Source organism: Aotus nancymaae, unplaced genomic scaffold (genome assembly GCF_030222135.1).
Source record: "Aotus nancymaae isolate 86718 unplaced genomic scaffold, 86718_ANA_hifiasm-v0.15.2.pri h1tg000007l, whole genome shotgun sequence".
In the NCBI taxonomy this organism is placed as follows: domain Eukaryota; kingdom Metazoa; phylum Chordata; class Mammalia; order Primates; family Aotidae; genus Aotus; species Aotus nancymaae.
Genome location: NW_026988418.1, coordinates 40,924,357 through 40,945,154, shown reverse-complemented (window position 1 = coordinate 40,945,154; position 20,798 = coordinate 40,924,357). Strand labels below are relative to the sequence as shown.

At 39.7% G+C, this 20,798-nt stretch overlaps 2 protein-coding genes across 8 annotated transcripts in view; one reads left to right on the top strand and one right to left on the bottom strand.

Annotated features, from left to right (window-relative positions):
- DNAJB4 (DnaJ heat shock protein family (Hsp40) member B4) overlaps positions 1 to 8,014 on the bottom strand; it is a 47,375-nt gene extending 39,361 nt beyond the window's left edge. The window contains exon 1 of one of the 2 annotated variants that reach the window (XM_021667785.2): positions 7,936 to 8,014. The gene's annotated coding sequence lies outside the window, so the exon portion shown is untranslated. Of the gene's footprint in view, positions 1 to 6,899; positions 7,864 to 7,935 lie in introns of those variants that run through there. The other variant, XM_021667786.2, reaches the window with a different exon arrangement.
- A 119-nt stretch (positions 8,015 to 8,133) lies between these two features.
- Positions 8,134 to 20,798, top strand: part of FUBP1 (far upstream element binding protein 1) — a 38,078-nt gene continuing 25,413 nt past the window's right edge. The window contains exons 1-8 of one of the 6 annotated variants that reach the window (XM_064372537.1): positions 8,134 to 8,345; positions 16,610 to 16,700; positions 17,518 to 17,580; positions 18,395 to 18,433; positions 18,909 to 18,948; positions 19,472 to 19,521; positions 19,611 to 19,682; positions 19,815 to 19,872. In XM_064372537.1, the coding sequence (XP_064228607.1) occupies positions 8,226 to 8,345; positions 16,610 to 16,700; positions 17,518 to 17,580; positions 18,395 to 18,433; positions 18,909 to 18,948; positions 19,472 to 19,521; positions 19,611 to 19,682; positions 19,815 to 19,872 (533 nt within the window). In that variant the 5' untranslated portion in view covers positions 8,134 to 8,225. Of the gene's footprint in view, positions 8,346 to 16,609; positions 16,701 to 17,517; positions 17,581 to 18,394; positions 18,434 to 18,908; positions 18,949 to 19,468; positions 19,522 to 19,610; positions 19,683 to 19,814; positions 19,873 to 20,798 lie in introns of all 6 variants that reach the window. The other 5 variants (XM_021667783.2, XM_012442540.2, XM_064372538.1 and 2 more) reach the window with 5 other exon arrangements.

Genomic DNA, 20,798 nt, shown 5'->3' with positions numbered 1-20,798 from the left:
GGTAGGGCTCAGGTATCTGCATTTCTAAAAAGCGCTCTTGATGATGCTGGTGACCTTTTGTTAAGAAACACTACCTTAGTCTAGCTAGCAAAAGTTACAGTCCTGTTAAAAGAAAAACTTTGAATTGGTTCGTGAATAGGACAGCTCCCAACTGAAAGTAGTTCAATGGCTCAGGGCTGAAGGGATAGGAAGCACTTTCATAGGATGAATGCAGAAACAAGACAAAAAAAAAAAACATTAAAGTGGAGCAACAGCCTAATTTGGACCATTCCAGTGAAAAGTCCCTAGTTAAAGGTTAATTGGCAGTTTCTGATTAGTTAAGTTTACATTGAGTTAGGTTTCAGTTTGCTTATGCAGGAACACAGGACACTGGAGGCACCTCAGCCTAATCACTTCCCATTTAATTATTTCAACAGTTTTAAAAAAAATGTTTCTAGAACCTGAATTCACTCAAGACTATATACCCATAACTAGAAACAAACTGCAAGTCATTAAAAAGAAGCAAAAGTCTGCCAGAACTTGTATACTTGTATATTTCAGTGGTTCTCAATGTATCTGCACTTTAGGATTAACCCAGGAAGCTTTTCCAGATTCAAATATAGATCAATTAAATCAGTTTCTGGGAGTAAGGATTAGGGCTAACCTTCCCCCCCTCCCACAAGACAGTCTCGCTGTCGCCCAGGCTGGAGTGCAGTGGCATGATCTCAGCTCACTGCAACCTCTGCCTAACGAGTTTAAGCAATTTTCCTGCCTCAGCCTCCAGAGTATGGGATTACAGGTGTCTGCCATCACATCCAGCTAATTTTTATATTTTTAGTAGAGACGGGGTTTTACCATGTTGGCCAGGCTGGTCTTGAGCTCCTGACCTCAGGTGATTTGCCCTCCTTGACTTCCCAAAGTGCTGGGATTACAGGCATGAGGCACCATGCCCAGCCCATCTTTCTTATTTGTATCCTTAATATTTATTTATTTATTTTGAAATGGAGTTTCACTCTTGTTGCCCAGGCTGGAGTGCAATGGCACTATCTTGGCTTACTGCAACCTCTGCCTCGCAGGTTCAAGCAATTCTCCTGCCTCAGCCTCCTGAGTAGCTGGGAATACAGGCATGTGCCACCATGTCTGCCCAATTTTGTATTTTTAGTAGAGACAGGGTCTCTCCAGTTGGTCAGGCTGGTCTCGAACTCCCAACCTCAGGTGATCTCCCTGCCTCGGCCTCCCAAAGTGCTGGGATTACAAGCATGAGCCACTGAGCCTGGTCTATGTATTTATTTTCTGAGATGGAGTCTCGCTCTGTTGCCCAGGCTGCAGTGCAGTGGCACAATCTCAGTTCACTGCAACCTTCACCTCCCGGGTTCAAGTGATTCTTCTGCCTCAGCCTGCAAAGTAGCTGGGACTACAGGCACGTGCCACCATGCCCAGCTAAATTTTGTATTTTTAGAGATGGAGTTTCACCATTATCAGCCAGGCTGGTCTTGAAGTCTTGACCTCATGATCGTCCACTTTGGCCTCCCAAAGTGCTGGGATTATAGGCATGAGCCACTGCTCTCGGCCCATATTTTTAAAAAGCTCCCTGTAGCTGATGTGGATAACCACTGAATAAGTAAAAGGTCACTGCAACTGGTTAGTCAGGTTAAGTTTCATGAAACAAAAACAAACTTTTTAATCTGGATTTTTTTATTTAGCTAAAGGTTAATGAAAAAGACAAATGTAACAGAAGAACTGATTATCTAAATACATGATCCAATAGAAAAAGAAACAATGCTTGACCACAAAATAAAGGGGAAAAAAACAGTAAATATATGAATTTTAGACATTCTGTTTTTCAGGCAACATGAAAAACCTAAGTTTTGTAGCTAGTTGTATGGACACAAGTTTGGAAACACTGGAGTATAAGATCAATTTACAGTAAATTACAAGTATATTAGCGTTTATTTATATACATCAGCTTTATTATAAATTACTGTAGTGTATGCTATGAAATAAGCCAAACTCACTTAAGAACTGGATGATAAAGCCAGTTATTTAAGATAGATGCTTTCAGGAGTCCCAAACTTTATTTTTGTTGAGACGGAGTTTCACTCCGTCACCCAGGCTGGAGTGCAGTGGCATGATTTCACCTCTGCCTCTCGGTTCAAGCAATTCTCCTGCCTCAGTCTCCCAAGTAGCTGGGATTACAGCCGCCCGCCACCATGCCTGCCAAATTTTTGTATTTTTAATAGAGATGGTGTTTCACCATGTTGGTCTCGATCTCCTGACCTTGTGATCTGCCTGCCTCAGCCTCCCAAAGAGCTGGGATTACAGGCGTGAGCCACTGTGCCCAGCCAGGAGTCCCAAACTTTCTTTTTTTTTCTTTTATGTATTTTCTACTTTTTTTTTATTTTCTTTTTTTTCGTAGTCCGAGATGGCTATGAAGAGTCCCAGACTTTCAATCTAACATTATTACATGAAGTAATGGGAAGCTGCGAGTGTTACGTCTTACAAGCAGAGGTGGAGGGCTCTAAACTTTTCTCTAAAAACTGGTAATCTATTTCCCATATATCCTATGAGGCCGTGTTATATCTCCCATGATCCTAGTCAAGACAGATCCTGCCAATGAATATGTGGAGTAACCAAACAAATACTCCATTAATAATCAAAGAGGCCTTTTGTAAAATTCAGTAAAGATGTTTGTTCTCTTATTAGATTTGAAGAACACTGAAATGTTGGGAATGACACCTTAGCAACCCCCTAAATATTCCTCCCAGCTTCACTGAAGAGGTCCTAAAAAGCAGAGATTATTTATCATATTTTCACAAAGAACACTACTCTCAAGCATCAGTTATTCCAAAAGATTAAGCTATCAAGAATTTTATTCAGAATTCAATAACAGTCTAATCTAAAACCTCTTTATGATATGCTCCTTTTGGTAGATGGGCTATTTTGTAGAGGAATCCAATATAATCAAATAGGATAAACACTGTCATAGATACTGCACATAAACCCCCTGAATAATGTATCTGAAAAATAACACTAGTTGTCAATCATCATCAAATATATATTGTTTATATAGAGATATATGTATACACACACTACCATAAAGCATTATGTGAAGCATATTAACAACCTATCCAAAGCAATTAGCAGTACAAAAAAACAAGTTTGTATCATGTTATACAACACATGATTCTTCATATTTTTAAGTTAAATCTATTTTTATTACCTTACATAAAGAGCTGCCTTCCCATGAAGAATTTTGGCCTAAGTCTTGACAAAAACTAATGCAAATAATTTAAAAATTCAAATGAAAATACTAAGTTATGAACCATACACTAGAAATTATAAACAGATACATCTCATTAACTTTTTTTTTTTTTGAGACAATCTCACTCTATCACCCAAGTTGAAGTGCAGTGGAATGATCTCAGCTCACTGCAACCTCCACCTCCCGGGTTCAAATAATTTTCCTGCCTCAGCCTCCAGAGTAGTTGGGACTACAGACATGTACCATCATGTCCCGCTAATTTTTTTTGTATTTTTAGTAAAGATGGGGGTTTCACCATGTTGGCCAAGCTGGTCTTTAACTCCTGACCTTAGGTGATCCACCCACTTCAGCCTCCCAAAGTGCTAGGATTACAGGCATGAGCCACCGCACCTGGCCTACCTGTCTATAGACAGTTCCATTCTTTCAAGTCAGGCTGCCTGAGTTCAACTGCAGCTCTAACACTAATATGTGACCCTGAGTAAGTTAGTTAACATATCTGTACCCTAGCAAAACAGAGATATTAACAGCACCTATATCATAAAGCCAATTATGAGAATAAATGAATTAATACACTAAGTTCTAAGTGTAAAGCCCTTAGAACAGTGCCCATAAATACCATTAGCTATTATTAGCTATCACTCTGTTTTACAGTGTGCTATACAGTGAAAACAAAAACATACAGATAACCCTTACTGTTACGGACCGTGAATCTAGTGGGAATTCCAAACAAACAGTAAATCATAGTATAATTACCATGGTATAGTACACGAAAACAAATTAGATCTCTAAATTAGAGTTCTAGATAGGCTTTCTAGAAAAAACAGGGACTTCCCAGGCAACAGTAAAATGGAAGGATCAGATGTGTGTTCCTCACAGAAAGGTATGTGCAAAGACCTAGAGACTGTGAAGAGGTACAAATGACAAGGACGTTAAAAGACTGGATTTAGGGGAAATCAATGGACATGAGCAATATCCTAATAATCTTCAGTCCTCTAACAGTTCTTCATTTAGAAAATACTATCAAATTTTACAGCCAAATCAGAGAAAACATAACTGGTAACTCAGGAGCTTCTTAAACTAAGCAGCTTCTAAAAGGGAAACAAAAAAACACTGTGTAAAAATACAAGTTTTGGCTGAGCACGGAGGCTCCCCCCTGTAATCCCAGTCCTTTGGGAGGCCTAGGCGGGCAGATCACCTGAGGTCAGGAGTTCGAGACCAGCCTGGCCAACATGGCAAAACCCTGTCTCTACCAAAAATACAAAAATTAAGGCCAGGCTAGGTGGCTCACGCCTGTAATCCCAGCACTTCGAGAGGCCAAGGTGGGCATATCACAAGGTCAGGAGTTCAAGACTGTCCTGGCTAACACGGTGAAACCTCATCTCTACTAAAAATACAAAACTTAGCTGGGCATGGTGGCATGTGCCTGTAGTCCCAGCTACTTGGGAGGCTGAGGCAGGAGAATTGCTTGAACCTGGGAGGTGGAGGTTGCAGTAAGCCAAGATCGTGTCGTTGCACTCCAGCTTGGATGACAGAGCAAGACTCCATCTCAAAAAAAAAAAAAAAAAAATTAGCTGGGCATGGTGGCAGGTGCCTGTGAGGCGGAGGGTGCAGTGAGCTGAGATCGTGCCACTGTACTCCAGCCTGGGAAACAGCGACTCTGTCTCAAAAAAAAAAAATTAACAATGAAAAGTTATCCCGGCTGGGCATGGTGAATCACGCCTGTAATCCCAGCACTTTGGGAGACCAAGGCAGGAGAATCGCTTGAGCTCAGAAGTTCAAGACCAGCCTAGGGAACAACTAGCTACAGTAACCAGCAAAGTACAAATGGCTAAGATTTTACTTTGCCATGGCTAATCACAAGATTTCGTGAACTCAGAAGTAACACATATTTAGCCAAATAATCAGCTAATGTTTTCCCACAATACAGTTGCTGTTGCAGGATATCAAGTTTTACCAAAACTAAGATTTGAATGTAGCTGTTCATTACAAAAAATTTACCAAAGTGGAAGATGTGGATTATCCTTTTCTAATCATGAAATATCAGAAGATTAAATATTTTAATAATAATAATTTCTATTTGTACAGCACTTTTCTGATATTTGAAGAGCTCAGAGATATGTCATTTGAGGTAAATAGTGCTAAGCTTGAGAAATGCCTTTTGGTCTAGACTAATTCCAACGGGTTATCATTATAGAATACCCATAACCCCAAGAGAATCTAAAACAAAAAAAAGAAAGAGAAATGGAGGTCCCGGCCAGGTGTGGGGGCTCATGCCTGTAATCCCAGACTTTGGAAGGCCAAGGCAGGAGGATCACTTGAGAAGAGTTCAAGACCAGCCTGGCCAACATATGGAAACCTTGTCTCTACTTAAAAAAAAAAAAAAGCTAGTCATGGTGGCTCACACCTGCAATCCCAGCACTTTGGGAGGCTGAGGCAGGTGAACACCTGATGTCAGGAGTTCAAGACGAGCCTGACCAACATGATGAAACCTCATCTCTACTAAAAATATGAAAATCAGCTGGGCGTGGTGGCAGGCACTTGTAATCCCAGCTACTCCGGAGGCTGAGGCAGGAGAATCGCTTGAACCCGCGAGGTGGAGGTTGCAGTGAGCCAAGATCGCACCACTGTACTCCAACCTGGGCAACAGGGCAAGACTCCGTCTCAAAACAAAACAAAAATCAGTCAGGCATGATGGCACACACCTGTAATCCCAACTGCTCCAGAGCCTGAGGCGTGAGAATCCCTTAAACCTAGGAGGCAGAGGTTTCAGTGAGCCAAGATCATGCCACTGTACTCCAATCTGGGCAACAGAGCAAGTCTCAAAACAAAAAAAAATTGAGGTCCTTACTTATTTTCAATATTCAGTAATAAATAAATTGTAATATACATAAATTTGTTTTGAACGTAAATTATAGCACTCTGGTAAATTAGATTGATCAGAAGGTTTGATCGTATTGTCTAATAAAATATGAAAAAAATCAAGACATTCTCAAAATACAACTGGAAATTATCTACCTAGCTGCACACCCAACACTGCTTTTACTGTTTTTCTATATATTATGACTAAATCTGTAGTCCAATACTTGCACTGATTTTTCAAATACAAATCCCACCATAATTTAAAGGGATGGCCATGAACACTGAAAAAGATGATCAGAACTATAAACGGATAGGACGGCATGAAAACCTGATTAAAGGTAAATGACGGCTCATGTGTATCTACTTGCATACTAACTGCTATTTTGGTGCCTGAGCAAGTGAACACATTACTTTTAGGTTTTCAGGAAGAATGCAGCATGTATTTCTCACAATTAATCTTAAGAGCTGCTGGAAAAGTATTTTTCTTAGACCTAACCAAAGACAAAACGCCACAAAGTTGAGAAAGTTCATTTTATCTCATTCTTTGTTATTTAAATAGAAATAATTTTGGGGAAAAGAGCCACTGATATACTCAATGATAAACAGAGTTAAGAATTCTAAAGTATCCTAACGATTCCTGGAACTATTACTATTAACACAGTAAATTACATGCCACGATATGTTAAAGAAGGTCTGAAGTAATGTCTAAAATTACTTGGTAACTGAAGTACATAAGAGAAAATACCAATTTTTATATATATGTATACACACACACACACGCACATACACACATACATACCTAGTCCTGTGATGACAATTCAGAACACTATCTTACAGTTGAGTACCCACAGGTTGGGGTGGGAGAAACTACGCCTAAGAAGCTAAAAAAGTCAATTTTGGTCAAGAAACAACGCTGTTCTTAAAAGACCTGAATAACAATGGCCATGGACACGTACAAATACTAAGTTACTAAATCTGGCTAACAGTGAACTTTGGGAACAATCACGTTTTTGGATAAAGAAAAGGGCAGTCGGCTGAGCACTGTGGCTGCCGCCTCTAATCCCAGCACTTTGGGAGGCCGAGGCGGGCGGATCACAAGGTCAGGGGTTTGAGACCACCCTGGCCAACATAGTGAAAACCAGTCTCTTGCTAAAAAAAAAAAAAAAAAAATTAGCTGCGCGTGGTGGCGGGCGCCTGTAATCCCAGCTACTTGGAAGGCTGAGGCAGGAGAATCGCTTGAACCCGGCAGGCGGAGGTTACAGTGAGCCGAGATGGCGCCGCTGCACTCCAGCCTGGGCGAAACTTCAAGACTCCGTCTCAAAAAAAAAATTTTTTTTTAAAAGGAAAAGGGCAGTCATATTGTTAGAGCCACATCCACATTATTTTAAACAAAAACTTAAAATATGGCCGAGAACTAACAAGCTTCCAGTCTGAATTCACCATCCCTCCCCTTGGGATAAAACTCAAAAATCTGACAGTCTGGAAGTAAAATACAGGGACACTTTACTACCCTGAAAATCATGCTGGGTTCCCGCTAAGCAGGGCAGATGTTTTCGGGAGCATCACCGCGCGGCGTCTCGGACGCGCTTCTCCTGGCGCCCTCCGGGCGGCACCGCTCTCGTGACACCGCTGCATCGACGTCACGCCCGTCGCTGTTACGCCCTTTCCCACAGACAACAAGAATGACCCGTGGCGGAAAATTATACCACACTACTTCCCTGGGGCGGCGACCAGTAAGAAACAACCTTTTCTTCAGGCTTCCCACCACCCAACCCAGCCGCAGCCAACTCGCCACCGTCACCCACCACCCTGCAGGAACAATTACCCAGCCTCACCCCAAGATCACGCGGAAAGGAGGCGCCAAAAGAAACTCTGTTCTCGCGAAATTTTAAACTTAATTCTCGCGACGTGTCTGTTCCGGTCCTTCTTTCTCAGGCCCGGCCTCACACTAGCGCGTTGCCTCGGACACATCGCGAGATTTCCTTTCTTCAGTCTCCGCCCCTTTACGGCACGATGGTCGCGCAAGAATGTGATAGAGCTTCGACGGCCGCCATTTTCTTTCTTTCTTAGCTGTTAGCTGAGAGGAAGTCCCTGAACAAGCCGCAGCGGCTCCTATAGTGCAACCATGGCGGACTATTCAACAGTGCCTCCACCCTCTTCTGGCTCAGCTGGTGGCGGTGGTGGCGGCGGTGGTGGTGGGGGAGTTAACGACGCTTTCAAAGATGCACTGCAGAGAGCCCGGCAGGTAAGTGTGGACCGCGCGGCGGGATCCCGAAAGCTCATGGTAATTGGCCGCTGACTGAGTAGGCCGCTAACCCTCAGCGCAAGAGGAAGAGGAAAGAGGTGTCCTTCCGGGCTGAAATGTGAAGAGACACGTTTTCCCATGTTAGTAATACCGATTAGAGACCAGAACTCAGTTTTGTGTTCTTAGTGTTTGATCCGGTTAGAACCCCGACGCGTGCTACGCAAAGAAGGCCCTAAGTCTTTCTCCCGCTTCTGCGGCACTCGGGTTTCTCCCGTGAGCTAGCTTAGCCTCCCCTTTTTCTCGAGATCAGTATCCTCTTCTAGGGGATAAAGCGTAGGTAGTTTCATACAATTTAGTGAAAGGTTCTGGTAATGAGTTTGGGAAAGAACTAGGGTCTGTTTCCTGGAGCCATAGCCAGGGAAGGGATTTGTCACTAAAGTAGCCTTTACAGCTCATTTCTGTTTCCTCTCGCAATTAAAGCCGCTTTCGGTACCCTTCAGCTTCACACCTTACAAGGAAGGGATTTGAAAGCAGTCTTCCTCAGGGCGGGATTTACGTGTCAGTCTATTCTACCAGTCCGCCCCCCTTATTTCTCAAAATGGCCTCAGGCCCATTATACCGGAGGTTTCAATTTGAATCTGCCTCTGTTCAGAGTCGTAAACTGACCAGACCTCTTTGTATTACGTAGTGCGTACATTTGCCCTGAAGGCACCACTTTTCCCAGACGAAAACTGTTAAAATAGTGCTTGTATTCTAGGAAAATGAAAGGTTTCTTGAACTTTATTAGTCCCCTAATATATTTAAAATTTCAAAATGTGTGGTGTTGATATGGATTTGCATGTAAGCAGAAGAATCCTGTTCTCTGTGACACTGCGTATTGTACTAGGTGCTGGACATTTTTAATTAGTGTTAAACTAACGGTAATTAGAAATCAGTTTTGTGGTGTGTTTTGATTGCATTAGGAATTCACTTAGTTAACTTTTTACCCTCCGGTACAATTAAAGGAACATTGAGTCAAAATCAGAATTCATAAAATCCGTTGTAATGTAACACATCTAATGTAACCACATTATAAATACATACCTGTATTGTTTATATCAGAAATATTAAGAATAATCAACAGAAGGTCAACATTAATATTCGGGTTTTTTTTCACGTAATTTAAGAAATTCTGAACATGTTTAGACTAGCAAAAGGATTTATGTAACTGACAAACTGTCAGCGGGTTTTATTAGATTGGTTTGGAAGAGTTAGGGGAACTATTTTATTTACTGGAACCAGCTATTTTACTAGAACCAGCACATTGGATTAATTTGTGTCGCACAGTGTCGGTAGATACTTAAGTTTTGTGTGTGTGTGTGTGTGTGTGTGTGTGTGTGTTGTTGCTGTTGTTTGTGTTTTTTTGAGATGGAGTCTCGCTGCTTTGTCGCCAGGCTGCAGTGCAGTGGCACCATCTCAACTCATTGCAACCTCCACCTCCCAGGTTCAAGCGATTCTCCTGCCTCAGCTTATTCAATAGCTGGGATTACAGACGCGCGCCACCATGCCTGGCTAATATTTTGGTTTTTTTGTTTTTGTTTTTAAGTAAAGATGGGGTTTCACAATACTGGCCAGGCTGGTCTCGAACTCCTGACCTCCACCCACCTCGGCCTCCCAAAGTGCTGGAATTACAGGCGTGAGCCACTGCGCCCAGCCTTGTTTTTTTTGGTTTTATGGGTGAATTGGTTCCTGCTAAGAAGCTATGATACAGTTCCTTGACCAAATGCAGATGAACAGGATTATTTGGTTAATATTTTGATTAACGATAGCAGGCAAAATATGGACATTTAATTCATCTGCTTGTTTTATAAGTGTTTATAGAGTTTCTACTATGAGGCAGGCACCTTGTATGGGACGCAAGTTGGAAAGGGATGCCCAACTTCCTAAGTAAAGGGGTGATATTTGATCAAGGTATTATAGAATGAATGAAAGTTTGGCCAGTAGAGAAAAGAAGCAGCATGCGCGGAAGTATGAGGGTTTGGGGGAAAGACAAGAACACTGGAGTGAAGTCACTGGAAGATAGTGTGGGATGGGAGGACATGAAACAAGGCCAGAAGAGGTACTGGTCGATCCAGATACGGAACACCTTGTGTTGCAGTGCTTTAATTAAAAATTGGATTTCATGCCAGGTACAGTAGCTTATGCCTGTAATCTCAACACTTTGGGAGGCTGACACGGGCAGACCACTTGAAGTCAGGAGTTTAAGACCAGCCTGGCCAACATGGTAAAACCCCATCTCTATAAAAAATACACAAAGTATCCGGGCTTGGTGGCCTGCACTGATAGTCCCAGCCACTCAGAGGCTGAGGCACAAGAATCGCTTCAAGCTGGGAAGTAGAGGTTGCAGTGAGTGGAGATCACGCTACTGCACTCCAGCCTGATCAGTAGAACGAGGCCCTGTTTCAAAAAAGAAAAATCAGATTTTATTATTAGGCTAAGCCATAATTTCTAGCTTTAGATTTTTTTAAGTTTGTCATCAAACTGAAATTTCTTGTTACATGCCAAGACATCAGTTGTCCTGATGTCTTTGCTGTAATGATTTGTTTCTTTATAGAAATGTTCTTCAATCTGAGATTCCTAACTTCAGCTTTTGACTCGAATTACCCATTACATTTGATGATGTCTCTAAATGTCAGTTGTAACTGTTAGTCTGATGATATAATTTATAGAATATACAGAAGCGTACTTAGACAAAAGAAACAGGTTAATATCTGAACTACTTTTTCTTGTGTGTTTAAGAATATTGACTTAAGTTTCCAAAATTATCAACTAACCTTAAGTTTATTTTCTTTGTCTACAGTACTTTGCTGTTTGTTTTGTTTTGTTTTGTGGCCTTTTTTTTTTTTTGGAATGAAGAGATACAAAAACAGTTGCCTGCTCTCAAGGAGCTTCAAGGCTGTACCAGTTGGGGATGCCATTGGACAGCCTTGTCCAGTTGGGGATGCTGGACAGTTCTTTGTTATTCATAAAAGCAGGACAAGTAATTATGATTCCTGGTCCGTATCTGGTAATGCCAGTAGTGTTAACTCTAGTTGGTTGTTGACATATGGTCATTTAGTTACCCAATCTTTTTTTTTTTTCCTAGCTTATTTTCATGTGAAATTTTCAGATTTTTGTGATATTCTGAGCTAAATTCAACACAAGGGCACCAGATTGCTGCTTTAGTTCAGAGTTTCCAGCCTGTGCACTTCAGAAATTTATTTTTGTATATTTTAAGCTGTAACTCCAGGGATTGGGATTGTTTGATTAGGTCTTTGGCAGTGGTCTTAATAGCAACTTCTGTCTCTGGAACATGGGAAAATTAAAATGTATTTACTCGGTTTTTTTCCTTAAGGTTATACGAAGGTAGAAATGAATCAGAGACTAGATGAGTAGCTAAGCAAGACTGTTAACCCTCATCCCTTCCCCTCTAGACAACTATAAAATTAGTCATTATGTATTTGATCATTCTTGCAGTCTCTTCTCTGACAATTATAAAAGTGATTCAAGCTGCACAATGTTGTTTGAATGAAATGAAAATACAGAATAGAGCTTTTTTTTCTTTTAAATTACCATTAGTTTCTTCAGTGAAAACTAGCATTTGAGCATGATTCTTTTTTTACATTATTTTGTGACAGGATAGCAAGGCTTGGTTGTGATAAGCAAATCATGGGATGGTAGTATTTCTAGTGTCCACGTTTCTTCGCGTCTGGCGTATGGGAACTAACTCCATCGGGACCTTGCCTGTAGTAGGTACTCAACATTTACTGAATTAAATCAATACACATTTTTTGATGAATAAAAATACAAGTCAACCCTCTGTATCTGTGGGCTCTGCATCTGCAAATTCAGCCAACCATGGATCAAATATATTAGAAAAATGGAATAACAGTTCAACAATACAAGTAATACAAATATAAACAGCACCTAACAACTGTGTACGTTGTATCAGGTATTGTAAGTAGTCTAGAGATGACTTAAAGTATACCAAAGGATTTGCGTAGGTTATGCAGATACTGCACCATTTTATATAAGGAACTCGGGCATCTGTGGATTTTGGTATTTGCAGGGTTTCTGGAACCAAATCCTAAGGGTCTATAGTTGGTCATACCACCTGATTTTAGAGATTTTCTGATTCTGAGAAGATAAGTAAACTACAATAGTCTGTTCTTAACCTTGGAGAATACATTCCAAGACCCTCAGTGAATATCTGAAACCATAGATAGTAACGAATCTTATATATACACATGATAATGTTTTTTTCTATACATACATATTTATAAAGCTTAAATTCTAAATTAGACACAGTATTAATGATAATAATAAAATGGAACAAGGCTGGTCATAGTGGTTCACACTGGTAATCTTAACTAAGATAGCTGAGTTAGGAGCATCGCTTGAGGCCAGGATTCTGAGACCACCCTAGGCAATATAGTGAAACCCTGTTTCTATAAAAAAATACAAAAAAATTAGCCAGACGTGGTGGTGCGTGCCTGTAGTACCAGCTCCCCAGGAGGCTAAAGTGGGAGGATTGCTTGAACTTGGGAGGTCAAGTCTACAATGTGGACAGTGTTGGGTCCTTTAGGCAGTTGCATAAGTGAGCCATGATCATGCCACTGTACTACAGCCTTGGGTAACAGTCTGACCCTGTCTCAAAATTTTAATTTAAAAAATCAAATAGAACAATTACAGCAATACACTGTATTATTAACAAGAAGGGCAAATTTAAAAAAATTAGACCAATATGCTGTAATAAGTTATGCGAATGAGGGGACTCTTCCCCAACCCCATAATATCTGATCGTACTATACCGTAGATAACTGAAACAATGGAGAACAAAAACAAGATAAGAGACTACTGTGTCTCTCAAACTTCTTTTCAACTCCCAAATTCTTGGATTTCTCACTTCTTGACTTACTCAATAGAGGTGAGGAATGCTAAAATAGTGAAAGCAGGAAAAATAACTTACTCATTCAAGAAGTAGAGAATGGTCCAGGTGGAAAGCTTGAATTATTTTTGTAAACTAGAATTAAATAAAGTAGCTGGGCACGGTGGCTCATGCCTGTAATCCCAGCACTTTGGGAGGCCAAGGTGGGCGGATCACTTGAGGTCAGGAGTTCAAGCCCAGCCTGGCCAATGTGGTAAAACCCTGTCTCTACTAAAAATACAAAAATTAGCCAGGCGTGGTGGTGTGTGCCTATAATTCAGCTACTCGGGAGGCTGAGGCAGGAGTATTGCTTGAACTCAGCGGGGAGATGTTGCGGTGAGCCTAGATCGTGCCACTGCACTCCAGCATGGGCAACATAGACTGTGTCTCAAATAATAATAATAATAATATTTAAAAGTTTCCCACACTTAATAATTGTCTAATAAAAATTGAATATGTTGAATTCTGGTACTCTGAAAAAGGAGTTGAATATAGTTGGAGGTTGGTTTTTAGGAATTAATTTTCTTAAATTCTCCTTGTAATCACCTAGTAATTGTATATTTTATTGATCTAAATCTGCAGTTTGTTTTGTTTTTTCAATTTTTTTTTTTTTTTAAGAGGTGGAGTCTGCTGTGTTAGTGTTGAACTCCTGGCCTCAACCAATTCTCGCACCTCAGCTTCTGAAGTAGCTGGGACTGCAGGTGCCACTGGGCCGGGCTCCTTTATTGGTAATTTTATTAAAAGTTTTAATGTCTTTGTAACAGTTCTCAATTTTTGAATTGGTGTTACTGGTTCTTTAGGGTTAACTAAGTGTCAACTTCTATGTTTTTTGAGACAGAGTCTCGATCTGTTGCCCAGGCTGGAGTGCAGTGGTTCGATCTCTGCTCACTGTGACCTCCGCATCCTGGATTAAAGTGAGTCCGCTGCCTCAACCTCCTGAGTAGATGGAATTATGGGCGCGGCTTCACGCCCAGCTAATTTTTTTTTTTTTTTGTATTGTTAGTAGAGACGAGGTTTCACTCCTGACCTCGTGATCCACCCGCCTCAGCCTCCCAAAGTGCTGGGATTACAGGCATGAGCCACTGTGACCAGCCTCAACTTTCATTTTCATTTGGATCGTTTTTGAACTATTCAGTGGGTAAGGATGTATAAATAAGTGTCTTCTCTGTATAGAAGTTTCTTGGAGTTAAAGGCTCACTGCAGCCTCCAACTCCTGTGTTCAAGCAATTCTCCTACCTGAATCCCGAGTAGCTGGGATTACCAGCATGCCCCACCATGTCCAGCTGTTTTTTTTGTATTTTTAGTAGAGACAAGGTTTTGCTATGTTTATCAGGCTGGTCTCAAACTCCTGACCTCAGGTGGTCTACCCGCCTCAGCCTCCCAGAGTACTGAGATTATTGGCGTGAGCCACTGTGCTTGGCCAAGAGTGTACCTTTTTTTAAATCGAGCAATCTAATACTTGATCCTAATATGCTTTGTGGTAGGTGTTTGTATTTTTAGATGAGGAAAAGGGAAATCTAGGAGTCCTAGGAAATACAGTTGGTATATGGGAACTGATACATAATTAGACTTAAGTGATCCATGTTGAATTTATGACTTAAACACTTAACTATAATTTTATCCTCTCCAGTTATCTGATGATGATAAAAACTTGAAGCAGTTATCCATACCAGGATCTCTGTGGGAAATCCCAGTCACCAAAAGTTAGGCTTTCTTTAATATTTTCCTTGGAAGATTTCAAATATACTCAAAATTGAAAGAAGTATGTAATAACTTCTCATGAGTTCATCACACATCTTCAGTAATGAATGTACAGCATTATAATGTAGAGCTTGGCCTATTGCTGACCACTCAGCAATGTTGTAGAACCTCTCTATGATTCCCCATGGAAATGGGAACCACTCCAGTTCTCCTTTTGTAGAAAAATTCAATAAATATCTACTGGTTGTTCTCTACTTGTGACTTGAAGCCAGGTGTGGTGTGGGTGTATGTAGGTGTGTTTTTAAGCAGTCTCTCTCTGTCACCCAAGCTAGAGTGCAGTGGTGTGACCTCGGCTCACTGAAACCTCCACCTCCTGGGTTCAAGTGATTCGCATGCCTCAGCCTCCCGAGTGGCTGGGACTATGGGCATATACCACCACACCCAGCTAATTTTTGTATTTAGTAGAGATGGGTTTTCACCATGTTGCCCAGGCTGCTCTCGAACTCCTGAGCTCAAGCCATCTACCCACCTCCGCCTCCCAAAGTACTAAGATTACAGGCGTGAGCCACAATGCCAGCAAAGCTGGATATTCCTTACATTTGTTTGATCAGGTGCAAGAAATTACTTGCCCTACTCTAAAAGTTAAAAATCTTCTAAGAGAGGCCAGGTGGGGTGGCTCACGCTATAATCGCAGCACATTGGGAGGCCAAGGTGGGCAGATCACAAGGTCGGGAGTTCCAAACCAGCCTGGCCAATATTGTGAAACCCTGTCTCTACTAAAAATACAAAAATTACCCGAGCATGATGGTGGGCACCTGTAGTCCCAGCTACTTGGAAGGCTGAGACAGGAGAATTGCTTGAATCTGGGAGGCGGAGGTTTCAGTGAGTCAAGATCATGCCACTGCACTCCAGCTTGGGCAACAGAGCAAGACTCCATCTCCAAAAAAAGTAAAAAAAAACTATGGTTCCACAGCTGAGGTTTTAAGACTTGAGCTCATCACACTCCTGCATATATCCTTAGAAAAACATTGTCTAATAGAAATATAATGGTGAGCCACATGTTTTGTTTAACTTAACATATAGAAAATATTACCTTCTTGGCATGTGTTTAATATAAAAATTTTGAGATGATTTACATGGTTCCAGATTTTCAATATTCAGTAATTTTACACTTAAAACAAGTGTCATGTCAGACTAGTCACATTTCAAGTACTTAGTAACCACATATGGCTAGTGGCTATCTTACTAGCCTTTGAGTCCCACAAAGTGTACACATTCTCTGTGTTTACACACATCTTTTGAAATGTCATGAGAGAGAGAGCCAGATAGGATCCAGATTTTCTTTAAATCGGTTTGTTCTCTTAAGGATTCCTAATTGATTGTTTCTTTATTGCTTCCTATAGGGATGTATCAGAAGCTTCATCACATGATTATTATGTTAGCTGCCTGAAGTATTTGTGGTAGCAATAAATTGAGTTGTAATTTTAATTTGTCAAGTAAATTCTCTTATGTGATACTAAGTATTTCACATATATATTAGGAAGTGAAGGAAATTTAGTAATGAATAGTATGTAATACTTTGTGGGTTTTTATTTATTTTTTTTTTTTGTCTTTTTAGATTGCAGCAAAAATTGGAGGTGATGCTGGGACATCACTGAATTCAAATGACTATGGTTATGGGGGACAAAAAAGACCCTTAGAAGATGGAGGTAAGTTGTACTCATAGGTATTTTAAGTTGTTTTTCAGAGTGTTTAGTTGAAGTGATGGTCAGTATTTTTCTATTATTTTATTGAGACATTACTTTTATTATAACGTTCCTAAAATTGTAAGGTGTATATTGGCCTAAAAGGGGTTGGGCAGGGGAGAGACCTAGACAAGGTAGGTAAAATTTGAGTCAACCAGAAAGTTTTGTCTTATTAGAAAACAGTTTATTTTCCCTCTTTTAGTATTGTGCCAGATTGAAAATTTGCACAGACGTAAAAAAAAAAAAAAAGAATATAAATTACTTAGAAGGCATTTCACTGGTTTTTCTCATACATGAATGGATTTTAATGTGCTGTGCTTTTGTCATTTTCCTATTTCCAATTTCACTTTAAAGGTTGAAACTGCTATAGTTTGCTACCCTAGGGTGTTGCAGGTTATAACTTTTTTTTTAATGTTCTTTGCTTTTAGTACTTTTGTGTTTCAGGTTTAGCTTTAAACCTGTGGATTAAACAGTGGATTTACAGTGCTTTGTATTTTTAAAAAATCGTAATTGTTGAAGCTCCTGAACTTAGAAGTCTGCATGTATTTTTTGTTTTAGGTTCGATATATGAGTTTTGATACATTTTCTTTTTACCCCTTTTTTTAAAGGGAGGATTCTCACTGTGGCTGTAGAATGTATTTGTAGCTTTTGTCCAGAGAACTTGATTTCCTTTTATTTAAGTGTCTTTCATATTTATAGTGAGGTTTTTAATATACGAAAAAAATGAGCTAATGATGCTTCAGATGTTGTATGTAATGTATTCTTTTTATTTTATGTGTAGATGGCTCTTGGACAAGTCCGAGCAGTACAACACACTGGGAGGGAATGCCCTCTCCTTTTAAAGGCAGGAATTTTTATTTATTACCTGTGTTCAGTATGTAAACGTGAAATAAACCAGTGGATTCTTAAATGGACACAAATATTTCTTGGATTATGTGTCTGAATTTTTGCTGCACAACATTCTCATGTTTAATCATTTAAGTTTGAAGGGGGGAGGAGAATGTAGTACTTTGAGCTATAGGTTGTCAGTTCCAAGGTATGCATTGTATTCATCTGTATAATGGATTTAGATGAAGGTAGTACTGTAGTTGCTTTGAGGTTTTTTTCCTAAAGTTTTATGCAGTGAAATGTTTGTTTATAAAAGAACAGTTTAGGTCGAGATTGCCTTGTAATGTTGTGGGGGTTTTTTGTTTTGTTTTTTGGGGGGCATAACTTTGTGGTCACCGTCAGATACACTCAGCTTTTAATATGTCAGATTTTCATAGTTTGATAGGTTCCCCACCCCACCCCTGCCCAGTCTTCAGTTCCTGAGGTGGAAGCATCATTAGCCTTTAAAAGCATGTGATATTTCGCCAGTAATGGACCTAAAGTACTTTGTCTTGTATCATTCTAATATGCTTAACATATATTAAGGTCAGTGATTTGTTAAAATCAGATAACTAGTTTAATGTCTGTGCATCTTTTGAACGTGAAGAGAATGAAGTATAGTTTCGTTTTTAGATTCTGAGTTTGAGTTGAAATTTGTCAGTTTTGGTTCAAATGATAAACCATACCTTCGGATATTTCAATAAATGTTTATATTGTTATTTATTCTTGTTTGGGAGGGGAGAAGCTTTGTACTTAATTGGCAACAAATTAAAAGACACTTAATTTTCCAGATCAACCAGATGCTAAGAAAGTTGCCCCTCAAAATGACTGTAAGTATTCGTTTTAAACTGGGTTAAAGGTTAACTGAATTTTAATATTTAGATTTTGTTCATATTATTGGATATCTTTGAAGTTAGTTGGTTTATGAGCCTTTTGGATCATCTAGCCTGAAGTTATTTACCTTTTTCTTCTATTTTACAATTTGTCCCGTTAACTGTGGCCAGGTATATATAAAGATTGGTTGCTGAATTATTTTACATATTTAACAACTTCAATTCTTGATCTGTGCTTGTACAACTTGAAAAAGGAAATTGTTCTGTGCCATTGCTAATATAATGTCTAACCTTTCATTAGCTTTCTTGCCGCTCTCAATGCTGATATAAGTACTCTGTATAAAATTTGACTTTCTTCAAGGTGTTGTCCGTACATTAGTTAAAGATTTTTGAATGTTTGATGTGATTGTGTTGTTAAATATATAAGTAAACTTAAATTTTGAATTTTCATTTTATTTTTATTTTTTGATAGCTTTTGGAACACAGTTACCACCGATGCATCAGCAGCAAAGGTAGAGTCACAAGTTTTTCAAAAAGTACTCTGCAAGTTTTGGTTGAGCTGTTTGTAAAAACACAACCACATTGGTGTATATTGAATATGTGTCTGTCTTTTTTGGTATACATAGTTCATGTCACCCCACCGTGGGAAGGTGCCATAGAGTGATTATTTTTCTTTTGAGTGAGATAAATTTGTGATTTGGAAAAATAGGTGGAATTAGCCACATTTTAGAACAGGGGTGAGTTAGAGTAACTGTTAAGATGACATTTCCCAAACTCCTCCAGCTCCTTATACAGTTCATGCCTTCAGACTGTTCCATTCATCATCCCTTCTTCACTTGATGCATCATCTTAAAATTCTTAATTTAACGGCTCAAGTAATAAGGCCATATTTTTTGATGTAAGTCTGAGCCTAGAACCTTAGTTTAAACCATTGGGAGACATTGGACTTCCATTTTTATTAATAGGTTACCTTTTATTTGTAAACAAATTATCTTTCACTGAAGGAAAATGGTACTTTCTGTTACTTCTTAGCAGGTCTGTAATGACAGAAGAATACAAAGTTCCAGATGGAATGGTTGGATTTAGTAAGTAACTTAATTTTTAAAGTTTTGAAAACATCATCAAAACATACTTTAGAATCTTTCAACCGAAAAAAAATTTTTTTTTTAACTAGTAATTGGCAGAGGAGGTGAACAGATCTCACGAATACAACAGGAATCTGGATGCAAAATACAGATAGCTCCTGGTAATGTTATATTCTCTTGATATTTTCAAAGCGACTAGAAAACTAGCATTCTTTTTTTCGGTTTCTGGTAATAATAATGCTACCTTTAATTTTTGACCTAAAGTTTTTTTGTTTGTTTGTTTTTAATTGTAGATAGTGGTGGCCTTCCAGAAAGGTCCTGTATGCTAACTGGAACACCTGAATCTGTCCAGTAAGTTTGAAAGTCTTAAAAGTGAAAGTAACAACAGGAGAACTCTTTGAATTTTGTCTCTGCTCTTCATTATTGCTTTATTTTACACTAGTGTCTCCCTGCCGCCTCCCCTCAAAGTTTTGAGGTTTACGCCTCATGCCTTTCTCAATTAGGGTTCATTATCTGAGTCATTAAACACAGAAAATGATGAAAACAACTTCATATCTATTCCAGTCTCTACTTGAGCAAAGCCAGGTATAATCTAGAGAAGAATGCACAGTCATGTTGACTGATGACACCTAAAACTCATAGACATTAAACTCAAATGGACCGTTGTGTTGCCTGCATTTCCCTAGTTCATTCACTTTTCCACTCCTCTCCAAGGCTCTTTACATCTCCCCACCTCCAAATCTTCAGCATCTAACCCCACCTCTCTCCGACTTAAGCTTATTTACTGAGAAAAATAGAAGCAAATCATAGCCAGGCACAGTGGCTCATGCCTTTAATCCTAGCACTTTGGGAGGCTGAGGCAGGTGGATCACCTAAGGTCAGGAGTTTAAGACCAGCCTGGCCAACACAGTGAAACACCATCTCTACTAAAAAAAATATGTGGTGGCATGCGCCCTAGCTATTTGGAAGGCTGAGGCAGGAGGATAGCTTGAACCTGGGAGGCAGAGTTTTCAGTGAGTGTAGATAGTGCCACTGCACTCCAGCCTGGGCAACGGAATGAGACTCCATCTCAAAAAAAAAAAAAAAAAAATGCAAATCATAGGAAGCTTTTGTTTTTCCCTACCACTAAAACTGCCAGCCTTCATTGTTTTCTCTGTTGACATAGTACTCAGATAATTGCTTTTTGTGTTCATATGCCTAAAGCCAGTGCTTTCTTATTACTGAAGGTCAGTGTGCCTGCATTTGAACTTCCTTCTGCATTGTTAGTTCCCCCTCTT